Here is an 18,868-nt window from a genome sequence, read left to right on the forward strand (position 1 = left end):
CGTAAATCAATTAGCGGGAGTCACGGCTGATAACAAAGTGCCATATTGTTGTTGGTTTTTTTTGGGGGGGGTTTAATGCTGCTCACTGTTTTAAGCTGGTGCTTTTTAGAATGCAAAGTCAGCAGCCCACAAAACGGTCTCCATCATTTAACTTGGGGTTGCAGGGAAGGCTGCTGACTTTGAATGTGCATCACCAAGGCTTGACAAGAGGCCCAGAGCTCTCCCAGATGGTTCCAGGAGGATTCCTGCCGCAGTGCCCGCCTTTGGCTCTTGGCCAAGGGAGGCAGGAAAGGGGTTACCGTTGTTTGTGGGATCATTTCTGTGTGTCTGTCTTGGAAATGCCTCGGGGTGTTTCAAACGATCTGGTGCCCAAAACCAGACAGAGATGAATCAATCATGGGAGACTGAAGGCAGTGGGGACCCACTATGCCATTGTATAACATGCAGGGCCTTCATCCCTGATGCCTCCCACCAGGCTGTCTGAATTCATCCCAAATCTTGGGTAATGCTCCAGGGCAGGCCTAGCCAGTGTGGTGTTCTCCCTGTTGCAGGAATTTATGTATAGGTTGGGGGCACAATCACTTTTCTGACTTTTGTGATTTGTCCCCACAAAACACTTCATCACAGTTTCTTGATGATCTATTCAAAGGGCCTCTGCTGCACAATACCAAATGATAAATGTATCTATGTATGGTTTGAAGCTCAACATCAAAAAACAAAGATCATGGCCACTGGTCCCATCACCTCCTGGCAAATAGAAGGGGAAGAAATGGAGGCAGTGAGAGATTTTACTTTCTTGGGCTCCATGATCACTGCAGATGGTGACAGCAGCCACGAAATTAAAAGATGCCTGCTTCTTGGGAAAAAGCAATCACAAACCTAGACAGCATCTTAAAAAGCAGAGACATCGCCTTTCCAACAAAGGTCCATATAGTTAAAGCTATGGTTTCCCCAGTAGTGATGTATGGAAGTGAGAGCTGGACCATCAAGAAGGCTGATCGCCGAAGAATTGATGCTTTTGAATTATGGTGCTGGAGGAGACTCTATCCATTCTGAAGGAAATCAGCCCTGAGTGCTCACTGGAAGGACAGATCCTGAAGCTGAGACTCCAGTACTTTGGCCACCTCATGAGAAAAGAAGACTCCCTGGAAAAGACCCTGATGCTGGGAAAGATGGAGGGCACAAGGAGAAGGGGATGATAGAGGACAAGATGGCTGGACAGTGTTCTCGAAGCTACCAGCATGAGTTTGACCAAACTGTGGGAGGCAGTGGAAGACAGGAGAGCCTGGCGTGCTCTGGTCCATGGGGTACGAAGAGTCGGACACGACTAAAGACTAAACAACAACAACTGGCTCACAGGAAAAACTTCAGAAATTCATATAGACATGTGAGCTCAGCTACTCAGCAGCCCCTCTGCCTGAGTGATAATTCCTGGCATCCTGATACCTGAATGCCAGACAGGTAGCCGTTACAGAAATAACAAACTCAGATGAAGACAAAAGGGTGTGATAAACTTGGCTGGGAAACAGGGAAATGTAAATATCTCTTTTGTTACACTTGATGGGTGTTTGGTGGAGGGCAAGGAGAACCATGGGGCAGGGTCCAGGATGCTCAGATTACTGCCACCAGACCTCCCCTTTCATGATGTAACCATGATGTATTAGTGATGTAGTTTGGGGGGGGTGTAACATGGGGATTAGCGGCTAATAAAAGTTTGGGGGCTCTTTTGTCCAGGGCTTCCATCTTGCTTCGTCTTGCAGTGAGTTGGAGTCCTGTCGCGACAGTCTCAATAAAGATCAAGCCTACTGGCTACTGGTTTGCTCCAATTTTCCTGGTTGGTGTCCTTGCTTTTTGTCCAAGGGAGCCCTCAGATTTCTCCATTAACATCCAGATTTGTTGGACTCCCATTTCCTTTCAACCCTAGTCTGAGATTTTCAGAGAAAAATGTGGGTTTTTTGTCCAGTTAACCCCCAAATCGGGTAAAATTGATGGGAGGAGTGCACTGATGTAATGCGGATTGCTGCCTTTGAAACCTCAGTGTTGGTTGCAAGAGCCTTGGCTTCCGTTATCTGAAATGAGCCCTCCCTAGTCATTGGTTCCGCTGCTGTGACATAATGGAATGTTCAGGAACTGCTGTCCAATGAAAACAACAACCTGCTGTCCCATAAGGCCTACAGCAGGGACCAAATGAGGCTGTTTGCTGCCAGTGAGAAAAGATTTAGTGCAGAGCAGCGTCTGCGACACAAGTGAATTATCGTCCGACTGGGCTGTGCGCGAATGTTGTATATGTATGAGAGTGAACTGTGGCTGGCATATGAGAGCAATGCCTATATATTTATAAGAAGGAACTGAATGTGACTTGTGTGAATGTGTGTGGGATGTGTGAGGAAGCGAAGGGGGAGTGAGCAAAAGAGAAGATACTAAATGGATTGTCCAGCAAGTCTTTCGAATTGCTGCAAAACTGCGGCTGGGTCTCTTATGGCTGTGGCTGCGCGTTGCCTCCCTGCGATTTGTAAAGTGAAATGTCAGGAACTTGTGTTTCCTTATCTTTCGGAGCCAGACCTTTGGCAAAAAAAGAAAAGGTGGGGAGAATAAAAGAGGGGAGATAACAAGGAAGCCTGGCTTCCGGAAGAATTCAGATCCTAATCAGACCTTCTTAACTACTGGCACAGGGGAGCATTTCTTGAGGGGAATATGAATGGTGGGAGAAAAAAATACATTGGTGGCAGCCTGTAATCCAGCAGCAGGTGCGAAATTAAGCTTCTCTCAGACTCCCAAGACTTCAAGAGTGAAGGGGAATTTGAAAAAGGAAATGTCTCCTCCGCAGGTGTTCGGTCTGCATTGTATTGTTTTCCAGCCTATCTTGAGTTGCCTTTTTTTGGCTTTTAATTATATATTTGGTTTATAATGTAAATTGCCTTGAGTGTCAAACAGAAGGCAATTCATAAAATAATGATGATAATAATGATAATAATAATAATAATAATAATAATAATAATAATAATGATGATGATGATGTATGGGAATTAGCTCAATATGATGGAGGTAATGTACTTGTATAGGAATTTTTTTTGGTTAGAGATGGACAGATTTTTGTGGAATGTATAAAAAAAAGTAATTTAAAGATTATTTGCTCTGCAAATAATAGTTACTGTGTGTGTGTGCTTACTCTCACATGCATACATAAGGGAGGGAGGGAGTATTATATTTAGATTCCCAGGAAACCTAAGATGCACAGAAGCAAGTTTCTATACCCTGTGGTTGTGGACATGGTTGAAAACGTCTGCAAAATGCCATATCTCTGCAATCTGGGCTCCAGAGACAAAATCAGGCAGTTTCTGGTGTTTGCGTGTTCCCCTCTATCACACAGAATAAGTGCTGCTGTTTTTACCCACACACCCACACCTTTTGAAACAGAAGAGGTCATTAAAAGAGTTTCATTGGAATACCAGAGCAGGCCCCCTGAACAATTTGTGTCACTCAGAAATGCCATTCCTTTCTATTCTTATGTAGGAAAAAAGATCAAGTTTTTAAATGAAATGGTGAATTTGTAGTATCCCTTTCTTGTTAGATTAGGTCCAAAAACTTGCAGTAGAACTACAGGTGATTCTGGCAGGTGTATTTGCTAAGAATGCCTAAATAGTAATATGGGGGCATGGGAAGGTCCGAAGGTGTTTCACTCTTTCTTTTTTATTTTAGCATCGTTTATTAAATATGCCAATATACAGTGTTAAAACCAGGAATGGGGGGGGGCAGTTAAACGACTCCCCAAAAATCCCAAGTCCCCACCACAGCCTCAAACTAAGGCCAGGACAATCATCTTCTTTGGTGATCACTCGCAGCCGAGTAAGATTGTCTTCCATAAACACGGTTTTAACAGTGAGTCCGTAAGTGACTGTGGAGGCCAATTCTGGACCGTTTACACAAGCACCATACATAGACAACACCAAAGAGGCTCAGAAAAGGAGTGTAGCAGTCGGCGGGTGCCATGGATCGTACTGTTTCCTCTGACTATCCAATACAGTGGTACCTCGGGTTACAGACGCTTCAGGTACAGATGCTTCAGGTTACAGACTCCGCTAACTCAGAAATAGTACCTCGGGTTAAGAACTTTACCTCAGGATGAGAACAGAAATAGCGTGGTGGCAGCAGCAGGAGGCGCCATTAGCTAAAGTGGTACCTCAGGTTAAGAACGGTTTCAGGTTAAGAACAGACCTCCAGAACGAATTAAGTTCTTAACCCAAGGTACCACTGTACTGTATAGAAAACTGTAGAAGCGTCACAAATAATCACCAAAATTCAATGTTTTGACCAATTTCCTTGGCTCCAAGGGCTAATGGCTCCTCTGGAAGAGAGGAGTCCAGGGCTCCCTCTGCCTCCATGTTCCCTTAAGCATAAGGTCACATACTCCTTGCCCCTCCAATAAGGCGTGAACTTAGCCTCACAACAGGAGGCAGGAGGCAATCAAGGGCAGCACATGCCCCAGACAGAAATCCATCGGGATGGTGGATTGAATCCCGATATGTTCAAAGGAAGAGCGCAGGAAAGGCTTGCAGCTAGGGGGATGTGTAAATACTGTTATTGTTCTATGCCAAACGTTCCTACTTTGTGACATATTTGTGATGTATCGAGGATGCTGTTGAAAAATGTAGTACAGTCATATCTCGGGTTACAGACGCTTCAGGTTGCACATTTTTGGGTTGTGCACCGCGCCGAACCCGGAAGTACCGGAACGGGTTACTTCCAGGGTTCGGCACTTGCGCATGTGCAGAAACACTAAATCGTGCTTTGTGCATGCACCAAAGTGCCGAAGTGCAACCAGCACGTGTGCAGACGCGGTGCTGCGGGTTGCGAACGTGCCTCCCGCTTGGATCACGTTCGCGATCCAAGCGTCCACTGTATGGGAAATGGGGAGAGGTCTTAAAAGTTCACGCAACCCCATGCTGGGGCGGGGGTTTTCCTACTCTCTGTGTGTCTGCAACAAATAAAGACCACAGTTTTGCTTCTATAACTTGGCTGGAGACTGACCGGAGAGATCCGCGGGGCAGTGGGAGTAAATCCCTGCACCCTAGGATTTTTTCCTTATCATCTGGAATACAATAAATCCACACAAATGTTTGCTTTGTGTATTAACCCTTCCTTCTACCTACGAGTTCTCCTCTATACCCCCCATGCCCCTTCTCCCCCCCTCCTCCCAAAAACCCTGGGGTCATTTCCATACTTAAAGCCAGCTGGGGTCAAAATGGGGGGGGGACATTCCTAGGAGGGGTGGTTGAGAAAATTGGGGGGAATGGGGGGGAATCCAAGCACTCCCTCCTGCTGATACAGTGGTACCTCAGGTTAAGAACTTAATTCGTTCTGGAGGTCCGTTCTTAACCTGAAGCTGTTCTTAACCTGAGGTACCACTTTAGCTAATGGGGCCTCCCGCTGTTGCCACACCACTGCTGTGCGATTTCTGTTCTTATCCTGAAGCAAAGTTCTTAACGCGAGGCACTATTTCTGGGTTAGTGGAGTCTGTAACCTGAAGCATCTGTAACCTGAAGCGTCTGTAACCCAAGGTACCACAGTAGTGCCTTTCAAATCCTACTCCCCTCCCTATGTTAGCATCAGGTAGTGGTGTCCAAACTTTTTTCAAAGAGGGCCAGCTTTGATGAAGTGAAGGGCCGTGAGGGCCAACTAAAGGGCCAACCGAAGTTGTTGAGGTTTTTTTAGGGTTGAAGTTTTTGAGCTTTTTATGGGGTTGAAGTTGTTGAGGTTTTTTTTTAGGATTTTACCCCAGGAAACAAACTGCCACAGGGCCGGATTAATCAGAGCAGCGGGCTGGATTAGGCCCCCGAAACGGACTTTGGACATGCCTGGCAGGAGATAATCAATGTTGCCATCTCATGGGGGAATCCTCCAAGAGTGATCCTGGTCTAAAGGCACCTTGCAACATGCCTCTCCATCTTCTGATGGCTTGCAGGTGTGACTGAACCATCACAGGCAGAGCTTTGGCACTACCTCCTATCACCTCGAACCACAATGTTATCAATGAAGCCCATTCACACATTCAGCTGTGAGCTAAGGATTAATGATTGCTTGGCTCCTCTGAGCACTTTGTGGGGAGGGAAAGCCCCTTTAAACTCAACGTGTGGCTTGATTTTTAGCAGGGCAGCATTGCACATTATGAGAAATCAAGTGACGGGCCTGGCATCCCCTGTGCCATCTGGCCATGGCGGGCCAGATTCTTATCTCCACACACCCCACAGACTAAGTTTGGCAGGTGGGTGGAGGCATCACCTGATGTCAGAGTGATGACAGGTGACCCGCTTTTGTCCATCAAACTGGGTGGCCAGAAGAGGTGTCTGCTACACTTCCCCAGTGGCAGCAATCAGTTGACAGCCAGCGCTTTGAGCCAGTGTGGTGTAGTGGTTAAGTGCGGTAGACTCGTAATCTGGTGAACTGGGTTCGCTTCCCTGCTCCTCCACCTGCAGCTGCTGGGTGACCTTGGGCTAGTCACACTTCTCTGAAGTCTCTCAGTCCCACTCACCTCACAGAGTGTTTGTTGTGGGGGAGGAAGGGAAAGGAGATTGTTAGCCGTTTGGAGACTCCTTCGGGTAGTGATAAAGCAGGATATCAAATCCAAACTCTTCTTCTTTGGAGTCACAGTGCAAGGGGCTTTGCAGGCCCCTCTCAACAGCTGTTCAGAGGTGCCTGCAAAGCTCTCTTCATCCAGGTTCAACCATCACTTGCCCCACACATGGCATTGGGTGTAGTGTGGGTTGGTGGGGCCAAATGGGGAGGCCCGGCGGGTCTAATTAAGAAAGCTCTCCACCCCTGATCTACATGAACTCATTTCTTTTTGGACGGGCAAGACCTCAATTTTCCATTCTCCTGGATAGGAAACTCAGAAGCAGCGTTTAGATATCACTCATGAAGATCTCAAACCATTATTGGTGGTTGACAATGTTATAAGAATTTTAAGGTCTTAGATATGTAATAAATGTTCATAAATGTACCAAGCAAACACGTACATAAATATATAAACCACCTGTCTTGGGTGGTGGTCTTGAGCTACACCCCTTCTGTGATGTACGTATGATGTTTCTGGGGGGTGGTCTTGAACTCCAGGGCGGGCAATTTAGAATGTCTACATAAGGACTATATGGAAATGGCGGAAATGACTGGCAGAATCCGAGACCAGGGAGAAGAGTCGGTGGAAGAAGATTGGAGGAAATTTAAAACTTATTTACAGAAATATTGTAAAAATTTTGAATGCTGATGACATTGAAATGAATTGAAGGGGTTCTAGCAACAAGGTAAAATGTAAGATGGGATTGATAATAGATAAACTAATAGGATATGAATTTGCTGAACCAATTCTTAAAAGGGATACAAAAAAGGGAGGCGTGAGGAAGTCAGGAAAATAAGTTAACTAAAGATGAGAAATCAAAAAAGAGGGAGTTTTGTTTTCTTTTATATGTGTTTTTTCTTCTTTTTTGTCTTTAATGTTTGTATTTTTGTATTTTGTAATTTTGTATTTTTCTGTTTTTGTATTTTTCTGAACTTTTCTATTGATAAAACTTAATAAAATATTAATAAAAAAAATAGAATGTCTATATAAGGGCGGGCACACCTTTCTTTGGGGTCCTCCTCCTTCTCCTGCGTGTGAAGGGGACATCCTGTTGCAACAGTTCAATAAAGATCAGGCTTACTAGCTGCTTTGCTTCTCAATATTCTCTGGTTGGCCTCTGTTCTTCTCTCCTATCGATGGAGAACCTGCAAAGGACTCTACAAGGGCTCTTGTGTCCCCCATAGGGGAATAAGGGCAGATTTCCATTTATTACAACATCTGTTTGAAAATGGAGGATAGGGCTATTGATGGCTACTAGCCAGGTTGGCTATGTTCCGCCTCCACAGTCGGCCAAAGGCAGCAAAGCTTCTGAATACCAGTTGCTGGAAACCGCAGCATGAGAGAAGGCTCTTGCACTCTGGTCCTGCTTGTCTATTTCCCACAGGTTGGCCACTTTGAGAACAGGATGCCAGACTACATGAACCATTGGCCTGATCCAACAGGCTCTTCTTGTGTTACATTAAAATATATCAGTAATTGGGAGTGGACCTTAACCACACACAGCCTTAAAGTAGAGAATAACCCACCAACAGCATGTGTTGCTAAGGGACGTGGGTGGTGCTGCGGGTTAAACCACAGAGCCTAGGGCTTGCAGATCAGAAGGTTGGTGGTTCGAATACCTGCGAGGGGGTGAGCGCCCGTTGCTCGGTCCCTGCTCCTGCGAACCTAGCAGTTCAAAAGCACGTCAAAGTGCAAGTAGATAAATAGGTACCACTCCAGTGGGAAGGTCAACGGTGTTTCCGTGCGCTGCTCTGGTTCGCCAGAAGCAGCTTAGTCATGCTGGCCACATGACCCGGAAGCTGTACGCCGGCTCCCTTGGCCAATAAAGTGAAATGAGCGCCGCAACGCCAGAGTCGTCCGCGACGACAGTCAGGGGTCCCTTTACCTTTACCTTTACCACCAACAGCATGCAAATCAATATGGCTAACCTGATTCAAAAACATCCACCCACCCCACTCACACATGAAAACAAAGTTCACCACAGCCAACCACAAATGAACACCCACACGCTTGGTCAACCCCAACCTCTCCCACCACCAAAGAATGACAAGTGAACAGCAAAGAACCTGCACAAGCAACGCTGACACCAAACCCTACATATAGTAAGTAAAATAGAAACATCGCCAACCGATCTCACCCCACCCATCTTCCCCACCCACCTCTTGCCCCCTTTTCTTCCTAATGTCTCAACACATGAAACTGATTTGTAAAAATGTTACATGGGGGGAGGGGGATATGAGAGAGAGACATTGCAAACACTTTTGTAAATCAAGAAAATCTTTAATAAATAATAAAAAAGCAGAGAATAACCTTTCCATGCTCATGTTGAGACATTAGCCATAGATTCCGCCTACCTTTCTCTTTGGGATCATATCTCCCCAGACACGCTGGTGGGATGTTCCAGACCCAAGTCTTCTTGTGTTTCCTCTCCAGCCTTGATGGGATAAAGAGGGATGGGGAGATTTGCTATTAATTCTAAGGTTAACCTCCTCCCCAGGTCACAAATTCTGGTCGGGGAAATATAAGAACAGCGCATTTTTGCAAGAGGACAGAGTTCACTCATTCAGTTTTAAAGTGGGCAGGGATTGAGTGTAACGAATTCAGTAGATATTCGTGCAGGTTTGAGAACCAGGACTAAGAATCTTCTCTCCAAACACAGAGCTTCACTGACTTCAGTACCCACAGGTATGACTGACCTGTGGCTCTCCTAATTTTGTTGGATGCCAGCTCCCCATCAGCCCTAGAGCCAGTATGGCCAACAGTCAAGGATGATGGGAGCTGTAGTCCACCCATTCAGCAGGTTCTCAAGCACAGGCAATGTCTCCTCTGCTTTACCAGGGAGAAGTTGGAGGGTACCATAAAATTCCTATCACAGTACCTACACACATGGGTGTCAAAATGCCCATGCATGGCTACAAAATGTGCCTCTTGATCCTTTTCCGCCCATGCCCCAGAGCCGCTTCTCTGAGTGGTTAACGTTGCAGGATGTTGCGGCTTTCCTGTAATAAATGCTTGTTCTGCTTAATGGCTAGGACAATAAAACCGAGCCGAGCTGAATTACAAGTGCTCCGGAACATCCACTATGAGAATAAACATTCTCTGGAACTGGCCATATATAACAACCCCCTAACACCCCCTCCTGCAGTTTCAGCTGCCAGACCAGGAGAGCCCATTGCAGAGACAGTATTTCGGGTCTTGTGTAATGACCCTTGGTATGAGGAGAGGTGTTATAACGTCCCTGTTTGCTTCTGTGGAAATGGTGGCACAGGGTACATGGCTTCCAGTGGGAAAGCGGCAGCTCCTAGAAGGACCCTGATCTCAGCCCATGGATGCCTCTGACATGGAATAGTGGTTAGAGTGTTGGACTAGGACCTGGGAGACCAGGGTTCAAATCCCCACACAGCCACAAAGCAAGCTGACTGTTCTTGAACGTTGGACTCGCTATTATAATAATATAATAATTTATTATTTGTACCCCGCCCATCTGGCTTGTTTCCCCAGCCACTCTGGGTGGCTTCCAACAAAGATTAAAAATACATTAAAGTGTCACACATTAAAAACTTCCCTGAACAGGGCTGCCTTCAGATGTCTTCTGAATGTCAGGTAGTTGTTTATCTCTTTGACATCTGGTGGGAGGGTGTTCCACAGGGCGGGCGCCACTACTGAGAAGGCCCCCTGCCTGGTTCCCTGTAACTTCACTTCTCGCAGTGAGGGAACCGCCAGAAGGCCCTCGGAGGTGGACCTCAGTGTCCAGGCAGAACGATGGGGGTGGAGATGCTCCTTCAGGTATACTGGACCGAGGCCTGTCTTTGCCTGCAGGGGAAGTCCGTAACTCACTGAAGGTGAGAACCAATGGCTACCCTCACCTGGCTTAGCTGGCTAGTCAAAGCTGTTCCCAGGGTGTGGCCACTGTCACATGCTGACAGCTTCTAGAAGCCACAGGTGAGAGCTGAGTGCAGGGTGGGGGACCAAACTACCCCACAAGGAACACGATGTGCCCCCCCATCAGAGGTACTCCCCCTCTCATGACACCCCATACACCCCACAGCCAGATATGACTTGCTAGCATTTCAGACAGGTGTTGTTTCCAGTCCTATCTGAAGATGCTGGGGCAAGGCCTTTGGGGCGCAAGCATATGCCCAGCCACTGAGCTATGGTGCTCAAAGGAAGAATGAAGAGGAAAGTCTTTCTGTTCTGGCTTACTCAGATTCTCACACGGCCTCTTGGTTCTGAGTTGAATTGAGGGTCTCCCTTAATCGGATTGAAGGGCCTCAGAAATAGAAATTCCAGCATGCTGTTATCAAATCCACTGTTACAAGACGGGCAAGGCCATAAGCAGGCAGACAAACAAAACAACTGGTATGAGACAGGGAAGGCCATAGCAGGCAGACAAACAAAGAATGAGTAAATTAAGAAGTGTTAACCTTCAAAGGGAGAAACATGGAATGTTAGAGCCAGATTGGATAAGAATGTAAAGTCTCACTCTCTGTTTTTTTGTACGGTCTATAAAAAGTGGGCGCACCCTGACTGGGGTGTGCAGATTGCCAACTTATCGCTCTGTACCTTTGTTCTGCATATGCATAAATCCTGTTGAATCCTGCAAGGTTGGTTGCCACTCTGTGTGAATCTGTGCTCCGGGGACCCAATAGCAGATATGGAAAATGTCCAACAGGATTGCATTTCTTTTCTGGAACCTCAGCGGCAGCCCAACCGGAAGCCGTATCTGTGTGGAGGACCTCACCAAAAAGGGAAGCTTGGAGGAAGCGGATGGATGGAAGGATTTTGCTTTTTGGAGAGCTCAGTCATGAGGAAGGAATTGGCACGCTCCCCGAAGACTGGAAAAGGGCAAGTGCGGCGCCTGCATCTTTGCACGCAGATATACTCACACAGGAAGGCGGCAAACCTGGGAAATTACAGCTCTCTTAGCTCAACTTCTGCACCTTGGTGTACATTAGCGGAAATGAAAACACAATTAAGGGGCAATCCACATCCAATTGGAGTCAATAGCAGAGCCCCCATTGATTTTGACGGAGCCGGGCTGCAACCTTAATGTATCAGCACTCAGAGAAAATGGAGAGATTACAAGCCAGCCAGCATGGCTTTATTAAGCACAAATCATTCATGCCAGAAACCCTACTTTCCTTCTTAAAGCTGGTTTCAAAAGACAAAGCGAACGCAGCTGGACTCTTCACTTAGACCCACGAGGGCACCCTGAAAAGGAAGGTGGAGCAACATGGGAAAGGGCTGTGGCTCAGAGGCAGAGAACCTCCTTTTGCAGGCAGGAGGGCCAAAGGCAAATCCCTGGCATCTTCAGGAAAGAATCCTGCAAACCCTCCAAGGGTCCCTATCTTCCAGGGACAGTCCCGGATTTACAGAAGCCGTACCAGTTTCTGATTTGATCCTGGATTTCCCGATTTTCCTTTTTTTATATAGTTTTTGCTGGTTTTTATTTATTTATTTCAAAACCAATAAAAATTACAAACATCAAATTCAAATTCCATATTCATTTTCTAACATAAGCCTGTTACAGAGGTAAAGGTAAAGGGACCTTCTGACCATTAGGTCCAGTCGTGACCGACTCTGGGGTTGTGGCGCTCATCTCGCTTTACTGGCCGAGGGAGCCGGCGTACAGCTTCTGGGTCATGTGGCCAGCATGACTAAGCTGCTTCTGGCAAACCAGAGCAGCGCACGGAAACACCGTTTACCTTCCCGCCGGAGTGGTACCTATTTATCTACTTGCACTTTAAGTTGCTTTCGAACTACTAGGTTGGCAGGAGCAGGGACTGAGCAATGGGAGCTCATCCTGTCACGGGGATTCGAACCGCCGACCTTCTGATCGGCAAGCCCTAGGCTCTGTGGTTGAACCCACAGCGCCACCCATGTCCTTTCAAAGGGAAGCCTGTTACATAGATTACCTAAATTAAAATATATGTAATTGCTCTAGGCTTCCCTTTGCTGTATGTAAATACAACACAATTAACAAATTATATTATAAATGATATTATAGGTTCCCATATACCCCCCACTCCCCTTCACCCATGTGTGATCTCAATATTTTACTTCTTCCATCTTGTTGTGTTGTTACAATTTAATAATTATTCAATTGATTCTATTATTATTTTCTTGCTTACCCCTGCATGTTTTACACATTCTCTATTAATATTTCAATTCTGGAACCACGTTTTTTCATGTATTCCTTCACTCTGTCCCACTCTCTAATTATTCTCTGATTTGAGTGGCCTCTAATAATTGCCATCAATTTTGCCATTTCTACAAACTCGCAGGGTTTGTTTTGCCATTCTAATAGTGATGGGATTTTGTCCCCTTCCAGTTTTTTTGCAATCAATATTCTGGCTATATTTCCCGCTTTTCCTTAGGACATCCCTATATTCATTAGAGAAAGGTTGGAGTGTATGGTAGGATGTCCCTATTTTCATTGGAGAAAGGTTGGAGGGTATGGAAGGTGTGCAACCCCCGAGTTAAGGAGATAAGTAACCATGCGACCTTTAGAAGACATCTGAAGGCTGCCCTATACTTTTTTATGTTAAATGATATATTACGTTTTTATAAGTGTTGGAAGCCACCCAAAATCACTGGGGCAACCCAGTCAGATGGGTGTTGGTTGTTGTTGTTGAATAAGACATCCCTATTTTCATCGTAGAAATGTTGGAGGGTACAGTGGTACCTCGGGTTACAGACGCTTCAGGTTACAGACTCCGCTAACCCAGTAATATTACCTCGGGTTAAGAACCTTGCTTCAGGATGAGAACAGAAATTGTGCAGCGGCGGGAGGCCCCATTAGCTAAAGTGGTACCTCAGGTTAAGAACAGTTTCAGGTTACGAACGGACCTCCGGAACGAATTCAGTTCTGAACCCGAGGTACCACTACCTAGGTTCCTGTGGACTAAACAACAACGCAGTGGTGGCTATGAAACCGTCTCTGTGTGGGAAACGGGCACACTCACTCACTCACTCACTCAAAGTAGCCCATCAATTTAACTCAGTGGCGTAGCGTGGGGGGTGCAGGGGGGGCCGGCCGCACCAGGCGCAACATCTGGGGGTTAGGGTTAGGGGGCGCAAATCACTTGCCTTGCCCCGGGTGCTGACAACCCACGCTACGCCACTGATTTAACTTCAATTAACGTGCTGTTCTGTAGGGAGAAAGGCTGGTCCCAGTGCTACTTAGAATCACCAGGAATGACTTGATTGATTGACGCAGCGCACGTATCAAAGCCTTTAAGCAGCGCAGAGTTGCACTGCAGACTCCAATGAAGCTGGAAGTTGGAAGATTCGGGACAGGTTAAAAAAGAGAGAAAGGGCTTCTTCATGCGTAGTTAAACTATGGAACAACAGGAGGCAGGGACGGCCACCAACTTAGATGGTTTTAAAAGAGGACAAAACCGCAGCAGAAGAGAGTGTCCTTGCAGGCTGCCCACAGCCATCAACTTTAGCCACTGTGAGAACAGGATGTGGGACTAGATGGGCCTGATCCGGCAACCTATCAGGTGGGTGCCAATGCCGGTCTAAGAGAACAATGGAGGAGCTTGTTATGTACTGATGTTCTCACCCTGGGCCAGCAGGGGGATACTGTAGATAGTTATGCAAATAAGGGATCGAAAGTGACGTTCAGTGATTGGATAGTTTTAGAAAGTTGCTACAGTTACGTTGTACTGGAGCTCTATATAAGCAGGCTGACTTAACCCTTCAGTTCAGTTCTGTCCTGGCCTGTGAATAAACAAGAGCTGTATGAAGAATCGCTGTGTCGTCTGATATGTTCACCCACAAACTAGCAGAGCTCATATTGAGTTTCAGACTCCAGTGCCTCTTTTTATGGAAAAATAGCACTGGGAAGTACTGTAAACATTTTAGAGAACAGACTAAAGGAAAACCTGAGATGATTTCAGTCAACTGGTGATGTCGGTAGTAAACAGCAAAAGAGAAATGTAAAAAGATTCATATTAATAGCAGCCCTTCTTTGAAAGTTTTAAGATTTCCTGTTGTTTAAGAGACACAAAGTTCCCAGAAGAAGAAGATGGGGGTGGGGAGGAATTAAGGCACTTAGGCACTTACATTAGTTTTACAGTTCTGTGTACTTTGTTGCGCATGCATTATTGACGGTGGTGGACTAAAATCATACGCTAATAAGACTGATGAGGCCTTATTGATTCATAAAGTGCACCACTTATGGCATTAAGCAAATCCCATAATACTAATCCAGAAGTCAATTAGCGCATAGAGAGTCTATAGGCAGGGACGCCGAAATGCTATTATGATGTTTGGAAGCTAGGATCTTGGGGGCATAACCCATAATAATGGGATCATAGGACTAAAGGAGTCTAGACATCCCCGTGCTAAAGGGTGCCTGGTAAGTGGTCTGGATCCCGCTTGGAACAGTCATAGCCTCCCCAAAAGAATTATGGGAGCCAGGGGGTACCAACTTGAATAATTTTAGTGGGGGCGCAAAGGGACCTCTGCCCCTAGGAGTTGGCTCCTATGATGGGAGCTGCAGTTTCTTGAGAGTGCTGAGGGTTCAGAGGAGGCCTCTATTTCCCCCAAAAAACACAGGGCCCCCATTTCAGAGCCTTTCTTCTTCATAGAGAACTCTGGGAATTGAAACTCTTTGAAGGGAATATATTTATCTCCTCACAACTCTCGGCACCCATAGCAAACTAAAGTTCTCAGGATTCTTTAAAGGGAAGTTGCGGCCATTTTAAAGTGGCACAACAGTGTACAGTGGTACCTCGGGTTACATACGCTTCAGGTTACAGACTCCGCTAACCCAGAAATAGTACCTCAGGTTAAGAACTTTGCTTCAGGATGAGAACAGAAATCGTGCTCCAGCAGCACGGCGGCAGCAGGAGGCCCCATTAGCTAAAGTGGTGCTTCAGGTTAAGAACAGTTTCAGGTTAAGAACGGACCTCCGGAACGAATTAAGTACTTAACCTGAGGTACCACTGTACAATCGGACCTTGGAAGTCGAATGGAATCCGTTCCGGAAGTCCGTTTGACTTCCGAAACGTTCGAAAACCAAAGCGTGCGGCTTCTGATTGGCTGCAGGAAGCTCCTGCAGCCAATCGGAAGCCGTAGAATCCCCGTTGGACATTCGGCTTCCAAAGATAGTTCGCAAACCAGAACAGTCACTTCCGGGTCTGTGATGTTCGGGAGCCAAAATGTTCGGGCACTAAGCTGTTCGAATTCCAAGGCACGTCTGTATTAACCATACGGTGTGAACCCCACTCCCTCTCACACACAAACAAAACGCCCTGCATTTAATTGAATGCAACTAACCCCGCTCTGGGCTCTCCAAACCTCTCGCACCGCCAACAAAAAGAAACAAACAGATAAATAAAGAGCCTATCCTTGCAACACTGACTACAAAGACTATGCACATACACTAACAAAAGAATGAAAAATCACTACCCTCCTTCCTCGGGGTCTCACACCAAATTTAACTGGCCTGTAATAATAATTTAATAATAATTTATTACTTATACCCCGCCTATCTGGCTGAGTTTCCCCAGCCACTCTGGGCAGCTCCCAATCGAGTGTTCAATACAGCATTAAATATTAAAAACTTCCCTAAACAGGGCTGCCTTCAGATGTCTTTAAAAATAAGATAGCTGCTTATTTCCTTGACATCTGGTGGGAGGGCGTTCCACAGGGTGGGCACCACTACCGAGAAGGCCCTCTGCCTGGTCCCCTGTAACCTCACTTCTCGCAGTGAGGGAACCACCAGAAGACCCTTGGTGCTGGACCTCAGCATCTGGGCTGAACGATGGGGGTGGAGACGCTCCTTTAGATATACTGGGCCGAGGCCGTTTAGGGCTTTAAAGGTCAACACCAACACTTTGAATTGTGCTCGGAAACGTATTGGGAGTCAATGCATATTTCTCAGGACCGGTGTTATGTGTAGAAAGGACTACGAATTTAAACAGAAAATCCTTTAATAAAAACATCTATCTATCTATCTATCTATCTATCTATCTATCTATCTATCTAAAGCTGTATGGTGTGAATGTGGCCATAATGTTGGAGCCAAGCATAAGTGGATTACCAGATCTGTACCTGGTTGAAGACCACAAGCAGCCGTCTATAAATCGCCCCAAGAACTCCGAAGAGAGAGCTGGCTATGAGAATATTTTATTTTATTTCTACATTTATTGACCGCCCATTAACTGCCTTCTCAGAGGCCGTTCAATAAAACAAAACAAAAAGAACCAGTGAAATATTCAACGATAAAAAAAGTTAGAACAATAACGCCAACACAAGTATCCTTTAAAAAAAAAACCCAAAATCCAATGCAATCAGCAAGAAAATAATAATAATTCTAAAAGAGCATTTAAAACCTAGCAAAAAAAAAAAAAAAAGGACTACGATGCACTATAGCATGATTCAGGAACCTACAGCATCTGGGCTAGATGCGGCCCTTGAAGACTCCCCATCTGGCCCTCGGTGCCTCCCCTCCCTGGTCCCTCCTGCTACTGCTGCTTGGCTTCTATGTTATCTGTGGAGAGAGGAGGGGAAGCAGCACAATGCAGAAGCTGGTGCCCTATGCAGATTGGGACACTGGCGTGGGTGGTAGAGGAGTTTGGATAAAGTAAAAGTATAGGGAACCCTGACCATTAGGTCCAGTCGTGGCTGACTCTGGGGTTGCGGCGCTCATCTCGCTTTATTGGCCAAGGGAGCCGGCGTACAGCTTCCGGGTCATGTGGCCAGCATGACTAAGCCGCTTCTGGCGAACCAGAGCAGCACACGGAAACGCCTTTTACCTTCCTGCCAGAGCAGTAGCTATTTATCTACTTGCACTTTGACGTGCTTTCGAACTGCTAGGTTGGCAGGAGCAGGGACCGAGCAACGGGAGCTCACCCCGTCGCGGGGATTCAAACCGCCAACCTTCTGATCGGCAAGTCCTAGGCTCTGTGCTTTAACCCACAGCGCCACCCGTGTCCACTTTGTGTCAAATCAGGGGGCCCCAGGTGAGCAATCTGCATTGCCCAAAATGGAAATGGATCTTTCCCTCTTTCTTTCTTTCTTTCTTTCTTTCTTTCTTTCTTTCTTTCTTTCTTTCTTTCTTTCTTTCTTTGTAACGGATATTGCTTGGTTTTCTCTCCCCCATACCAATGTATTTGTAACCTGTTCCAATGAATATAATAAAACCCAGAGCAGGGAACAATAAAATAAAGTGGGATTCCCAGACGTCCCTGGTTCCCGGGGATGTTCCCCGGATTTGCAGATCTGTCCCTGGACAAATTCCATCCCCGGAATATCCTCAGATTTGCAAATCTGTCCCCAGAAAACATGGCAGCGGCAGCCTCATCAGCCCGGAGCCAGCCTGATAGCGCAGTTGGCTCTGGCTGGCTTCAGGAGCTTCCTCACTGGAAGTCCCCATATGATGTGTTGCGCACAAGACACATCATATGGGGACTTCTGGGAGGCAAACTGGCGGGTGCCACAGCAGCAAGCAGCGAGCAGCTCCTGAAGCCAGGCAGAGCCAACTGCGCTACCAGGCTGGCTCAGGGCTGCTGACGGCCGCTGCTGAAGGGGAACCGGGGAAGTCTGGCGTTACAGATCTCCTGCCCCCTTTGTTTTGACTGATCGGAGGAGGCTCGGGAGTCATGGGTGGGTGGCCGTTGCCCAGTTTTTTAAAACTCTTCGCATTTATGTTTCACAGGGTGCGAAAGAAGGGCTTTGCACCTTTATACAATATGCATGTGTGCTTGGGCCCAGGGTCTTTTGCCTCACCATCCACACTACTGACTCCCTGTTGCTACTCAGCTTCAAAAAAAAAAAAGTGTCCCTGGATTCATTGAAAAAAATCTGGTAACCATAAAATAAAGTATTAATAGAAATATGAGCATTCAGGATAGTTACAAGAAAGCACTTCTTCACAAAGCATATGGCTAAACTATGGGACTCACTCCCACAAAAAGCAGTTTGTATTTGTATTTGTATTTGTATTTGTATTTGTATTTGTATTTGTATTTGTATTTGGATTTGGATTTGGATTTGGATTTGGATTTGGATTTGGATTTGGATTTGATATCCTGCTTTATCCCTACCCTAAGCTGTGGGTTAAACCACAGAGCCTAGGACTTGCCGATCAGAAGGTCGGCGGTTCGAATCCCCGCAATGGGGTGAGCTCCCGTTGCTTGGTCCCTGCTTCTGCCAACCTAGCAGTTTGAAAGCACGTCAAAGTGCAAGTAGATAAATAGGTACCGCTCCGGCGGGAAGGTAAACGGCGTTTCCGTGCACTGC

General features: G+C 46.4%; 1 protein-coding gene across 1 annotated transcript in view; it reads right to left on the reverse strand.

Annotated features, from left to right (window-relative positions):
- GABBR1 (gamma-aminobutyric acid type B receptor subunit 1) overlaps window positions 1-18,868 on the reverse strand; it is a 187,509-nt gene that overhangs the window by 130,636 nt on the left and 38,005 nt on the right. Inside the window, exon 2 of the mRNA XM_081181814.1 lies at window positions 8,968-9,047. Within this exon, the coding sequence (XP_081037940.1) occupies window positions 8,968-8,985 (18 nt within the window). The 5' untranslated portion in view covers window positions 8,986-9,047. The remainder of the gene's footprint in view (window positions 1-8,967; window positions 9,048-18,868) is intronic.

This window comes from Podarcis bocagei, assembly GCF_964188305.1.
Source record: "Podarcis bocagei genome assembly, chromosome: 2".
Taxonomy (NCBI): domain Eukaryota; kingdom Metazoa; phylum Chordata; class Lepidosauria; order Squamata; family Lacertidae; genus Podarcis; species Podarcis bocagei.